This window comes from Akebia trifoliata, chromosome 2 (genome assembly GCF_017979445.1).
Source record: "Akebia trifoliata isolate Shusen 1 chromosome 2, ASM1797944v1, whole genome shotgun sequence".
NCBI lineage: Eukaryota > Viridiplantae > Streptophyta > Magnoliopsida > Ranunculales > Lardizabalaceae > Akebia > Akebia trifoliata.
This window is the reverse complement of record NC_141376.1, coordinates 2,069,237-2,075,236: the sequence shown is the minus strand read 5'-3', so window position 1 is coordinate 2,075,236 and position 6,000 is coordinate 2,069,237. Positions and strand designations below refer to the sequence as shown.

The 6,000-nt window shown below is 34.0% G+C and overlaps 1 protein-coding gene across 1 annotated transcript; it reads left to right on the top strand.

Moving 5' to 3' along the window:
* The first annotated feature begins 1,104 nt into the window (after nucleotides 1–1,104).
* LOC147408704 (BOI-related E3 ubiquitin-protein ligase 1-like) lies at nucleotides 1,105–2,634 on the top strand. Its single transcript, XM_086458945.1, has 2 exons — nucleotides 1,105–1,927; nucleotides 2,066–2,634. The coding sequence occupies exons 1-2, from the start codon at nucleotides 1,643–1,645 to the stop codon at nucleotides 2,561–2,563; spliced, it is 783 nt and encodes a 260-aa protein (XP_086315071.1). The 5' UTR covers nucleotides 1,105–1,642; the 3' UTR covers nucleotides 2,564–2,634.
* The last annotated feature ends 3,366 nt before the right edge of the window (nucleotides 2,635–6,000 follow it).

Here is a 6,000-nt window from a genome sequence, read left to right as displayed (position 1 = left end):
CTCTATATACCCCTCCACTTAAAAATGACTATGAACGCATGTTAGGATGGTAGTTATCTGTGGCCCCGCCAAATATATACATATCCTCTCAATGAGATCATTTCAAAGGTGTAAATCGTTTTTATCAATATCCATCTTCTAGAATATTAAACCTTTGACTAATTTAGCTTCTGGAATGAATGAAATTCTATTTAGTTACCATTCAAGTTTGACTCCTTGACAAATCAGCTTTGATCCTAAAACCTCCTTAAAGGAATTAAGTTCGAGTTCAAAATATATGATTGTTGGAGGAATACATAAGAATGATGATTTTCCAAAATTTTCTCCCACAATGTGTTTCTAGCATATTGTTTGATTGATGCATCCAACTCAATGTATAGAAGACAATTTCTATAAAACATTGGTAAGATTGGCTTCATTTTTATGAAATTTAACATTGGGATGGTCGGTTAATTAAAGCATAATTGTGATGATTGAAAAATAAAAAATAAATAAAAAGACTGAAATTAGAAATGAACCTACGCTAATAAGAATAGATATTATCACACTTGAAATAATTGACAATATGTGAGTTCGAAACCCAATATGAGTAATATTTTCTTTGGATCACCTATGAGGGCGTACCCTCACTTACCTGGTGCGTGTGATGTGTGGGCATTGCATGTGCTCGGAGAGGGACCCATATGCACTGGCTCTGGCCTTGACTCTTTCGATCCCCCTAGTTAGACATAAATTTAGACACCCTAACATAAAAGATAAAAAAAAAAAATTAGTCAATCAGTTTTAAAATTTAAAATTTTGAGATGATGAAATATAATAGATAGTACATTATATATTAATAAAATTAGTGAAAAATAAGATTTTAGGGGGGGGGGGGGGGTGGTTTAAGGGGGTAATTATAGATTTGAGATCAAAATGATGTGGTTGAACCAAACATAAATGTGCTTCGCAAATTTAGGTACATGCACATATATGCATGAACCATATATCCTTAACTGTTACGTTTTCGTTTCCGTTTCCGTACCGGTTTCCTTCCTATGATTTTGCTAGTTGCTTTTTATGGTAAAATAAGTTAATTATTAAAGAGAAGAATTAGAAACGGAATAATCCGTATTTTTCAGCTTTTCTCCAAATACACCACCTAACCAAAAAGGTCCAAAAGTGATAAACTCTCTCTTCTTCCCCCACCTTTATCTCTCTACCAATCTGACTCTTTCTCTTTCTCTCTCTATCTAAAATTGAATTTCTCTTTCAACAACGGCTCTGAAATCTCTGACCGATAGTTTTGTCACAAAATCTGCGTGTGAACGTACGCCCCTGCCTCCACTCCATTAATTATTGCCTCCTCTTTCCCATCTCTTTTGAATGCGACCCCCCACTTTCGCTCCTCTCTCTCTCTCTGTGTTTCGGATTCTTGGCTTTATTATTCTTACTTGTTTATATATAGAGTACCCTTTGTTTTGTTCTTCTTCTCTCTCTCTCTCAAACAAACCCAAGCTTTGTTGCTGTTTTAGGGTGAATGAGAGATCATGAAAATCTTCTGATCTAATCATACATGAACCCCAATCGAACCGTTTTGCGTGTTTTTGTTTGGAAGAATATTTAAAGGAACAGTCTTTGTTGTTCATTCTTTTGCTTTTAGATGGCTGTTCAAGCACATCAATATTCGGAGAATCTGGGTCTCTATTTATCTGGTTCACAGGAATTGATGGGGTCTAGTGGTGGATTTTATGATTTTAATCTATCTCCTCCTCCTCAACAACAACAACAACAACAACAGCTTCAACAACAACAGATGATCCAGAATCTCCAGAGAAATCAAAATCCGGGTCAAGTGGTATCTCCTCCTTCAATGGCGTTTTCTCAATCTTTAGTTGCCCATCTTGAGAAACAGAGACAGGAAATTGATAGATACATTGCGTTGCAGGTAAGAAAACAGGGGAATCATGAAAGGGCTTTCTTCAAAATCAATTTTTTAAAATGGGTTTCTGTTTTACAATCGTTTTTTATGAATTTAATGCGTTACTATTCGGCATTTTTTTATTCTGGGTTTTCTTTGAAACAGAACGAGAGTTTGAGATCAGCTCTGCAAGAACAAAGAAAGCAACAACTTTCAGTCCTCTTAAGGGGACTCGAATCGAAAACACATAGTTTAATGAGACAAAAAGATGAAGACTTGGCTAAAGCTAACGGAAAAACAATGGAGCTCGAAGCTTGCTTAAGAAAAATAGAGATGGAGAATCAAACATGGCAGAGAGTCGCCAAAGAAAGCGAAGCCATGGCTATATCTCTCAACAATGCAATCGAACAAGTCAGAGAGAAAGTCGGTTACTTTTCATCAGAAGTTGAAGACTCGGAATCATGTTGCGATCTCTCTAATGGTCACGAGTTGAACAGAGGAACAAAAAGATGGCTTTGCAAGTCTTGTAATTCTCGGAACTCGTGCGTTCTGTTTCTTCCTTGCAGACACCTCTGCTTATGCAAGTCTTGTGAAGCTTTTCTCGGTTCTTGCCCTATCTGTAAATCTGTAAAGAAGGGATGCATAGAGGTCTTCATGGTCTAACTTATTTAATTTACAAATCAGACCTTTTTTTTCGATCGAAGAACCAATGAACAAAGTAAGTTTTCGATTTCTGCGTTATTCCCACAGCATTTCCCAGAACACAATTCACCTCATACGAACATAATTGTATCTTTCCTTCTTAGAAATTCTATTGGCGCCTCCTTAGAAAGATGCTATTGGCACCCCAACTTTTACTTATTACACCCTAATTTCATAAATTATTTATGACATCCCAATTAAAGATCACACACTTCGAACGTTAAAAGGGTTGTGCTCAAATTATCATCTCGACATTAAAAAAAAAAAAAAAGAATAATGCTGAAGTGATCTCAATATTGTACTTCACATCGCACATCTTGAAGTAAAGGTGTGTAGGAATCAAAGATGTTTTTCATCGAGATACAATTCAAAAAGTATTTATGATTCCAACACAACGCCAGGATGTGCAATATTGTAGGTACAATTTTGAGGTCACTCCAACATGGCTCTTAAAAAAAAATTATAACACTCACTTCAAATAATTTCAATAGTTGTTTACAATACTGATTAGGACTGCAACTCTGAGTGGGTTGAACTAGGTTAGGATCAACTTGTGCCCAACTCAAAATTGACAAACACCAACCTGCGTTCGTGCCCTACCCGACCTCGATCGTGAAATGCTCAACTAAAACTCGACCAAGTCAGGTTGATCGGATTGATTCATTCGTAATTAATACTAGATAATTTAGTATTTATAAGGGTTTATATGAAGATAAGTGGCATGTAAAAGAATTTAACTTTTACAATTATTTATCTTAAAAATGTGTTTCAAAATTTTATATACATAAAATTATAAAATGAATTTGAAGAAGATTAACTAAATTAATTATATTTATACATAGTTAATCATAATTTTTAAAAAAATAAATAAAACATTTAAAATTGTAATATAATCAAATATGAAATTACACTTAAATAGAAACATTAATCAGAAAGAAATTATTATTTAATGATGAAAACAATCACACATTAACTATGATAGATGATATACAAATAAATAAAAGGCATGCATATAGAAATATGAACTGGGAGTGTGAAAGAAACCAATATATGAGAAATATTTTTAAATTATAGTCATATTAAGTTCAGATTCAAGCAAATCAAGTTGCCTGATACTTATGCCCGAACCCAATCCAATTTGAGTCAGGCATTTTTTATTTATTGCCCAAACTTGAGCTAACTATGTTCGGTTAGATTCAACCCAACGGGTTTGACCAAGCCAAGTCACAGCCATAATTATGATTAGGCTGATATAAAATCCTAAAACAAGAAAAATAGAAATCTTGCAATAAAAAAAAACAAAAAAACAAGAGATTCAATTGCTACCCCAACTTTTACTCATTCCTAATCATTCACTTATTTTCTTTATTTTTAACTTGGGTATAATAAGTAAAACTTGGTGTGCCAATAGCAGCTCCCTTTAGTTATTGCACCTAATTATTAAAATTATTTCTCTCACCCTAATTAAAGATTAACACGCCCATTTAAAATAGGATTTAACATAGTCACATCAAAATTCTCTTCATAACTATCCGACATCTCAATGTTGATTTTGTGATCTTTTCTTCCATACATCTCCCTTAAAAAGAAGAAAGTATTCAGCCCCAATGTTCTGTCTTAAGAGATAGTATTCTCAGCTTATTACTTAAAGTTCTATTACTTGTTCATTTTCAAATTTAGTTGGGGTTTAAAAAGTAATAGTTTGGGTGCCAGTAGAAGTTCTCTCTCTCTACTTATATTTTTATTTTTATTTTCTTATAAAAAAAAAGTGGGTTTAATTTAATTTCGGTTTCTTCTAAATGAGGAGACAGTAATATTATATCATTGTACAGCGGGTATCATGGGATTCTATCACTTTTTTACATTCCCACCTCAAAATAAAGCTAAACTGCTAAAGGAAAACGTTGACCAGAGATTCTGGTTCCTCCTTGTTTCCCGCCAAATCTAGTTATTGTGTGACATAGCGAGGGATGGCTGTGAAGTGCTGATTCAACATTTGATATGTGGGCCACAAGTTTTTGGAGAAGATCAAGTAAGAGACAGTTTCGTCCATGATCTTCGCTGTTTGTTTAGACTTTAGATGCTTGACTTTAGGCTGATCTCGAGCGCTCATGGTGTGGGATTTGGATTCTTGTTATGTGGCACGTAAGCATAATAACAAACGATCAACTTTTTAATATTATATATGAAAAAAAGATTGCATGACACAAGGACCATGTAAAGCTTCCATCAACCCCAAAGGGTTGGCCTAGTGGCGAGCCGATCTTGATAAGTTCCTCACGAAAGGTAGGTAAAGTGTTTGAAATCCCACAAAGTAATGAATTTCTTTGGTCGACTCAATAGTTGCACGTAGGACTTTCTGAGAGGGGGATGCGTGTGGCGGTGGGAGGGTGTGATAAGATAATAAAAAAAAACTTCGATCTAAGTCCTCACTTGGACCATGTGGAGTGCCATTTTACTTAGATGAGTTTTCATGATTTAAAATAGGTTTACAAAACTAAAAAATAAATTTATTTTTTCATCTAATTAAATAGTTCAAATAATGGGTCTGTAATATCTCCATTTAAAAATATTGATGTACCTATCGTGGAAGTTTATAGGAGTATTTCATTTATGGTTCTATAAACTTTCACATCAGGAAAGTGAGATGTGAGGCATAATCTTGAGGTCATTTCAATATTATTCTTTTAAAAATTGATTAGTGGGACATATTTTAAATTTTTATATGAAAAAAGGTTATATGGACCATAGACAAAGTAGAACCGAGATCCTCATTTGGGCTATGTGGACTGACGTGTTAGCCCAATGACATAAACCTCTAGTGTGATCATGGTCAAGATTGGGTTAAAAAATATTCATTTTTTTCCTAATAGACTTTTAAAATAGACCACTACCAAACTTCGATATTTAAGATCAAAATCCAACGGTGAAAAAATTTCACATCAGAGGTTATTTAATTTGTACTATATAACTACAAGGGGGATCATGTACAAAGGCTGAGTTTATAGACACCCCATGAATTTATTAGGGTTTCAAAAACTTTTTTTTTCCAGTTAAATTGCTCTTCGATTAGAGCACTCCAACTCTTCTCTCATCTCTTTATGGGAACTCCAAATCGTTCAGAAATTTTCTCTCTACCGACCAATTGTGCTAGTTTTTTCAAAACACGTGGTATAATGCCATTAATTCATCAGCTTAGCACATAAATTTGTTAACAGCAAATGTGTATAATTGGACACACTTGTCAATTCATAGTGTGACTATAAAACGCGACATATACAGAGTTTCAATTCGGACAAATTTAACTTAGATTTAAAATTTTGAACAATCCATTCAAACCATTAAATAAAGACAGGACTTGTTATTTCGATACTTCAAAGCACTCATTGAATGTTATT

Coding starts and splice junctions, on each gene's coding strand:
- LOC147408704 (XM_086458945.1), top strand. CDS start 1,643: ATGGCTGTTCAAGCACATCAATATTCGGAGAATCTGGGTCTCTATTTA. Junction 1,928..2,065: donor ATAGATACATTGCGTTGCAG/GTAAGAAAACAG, acceptor TCTTTGAAACAG/AACGAGAGTTTGAGATCAGC.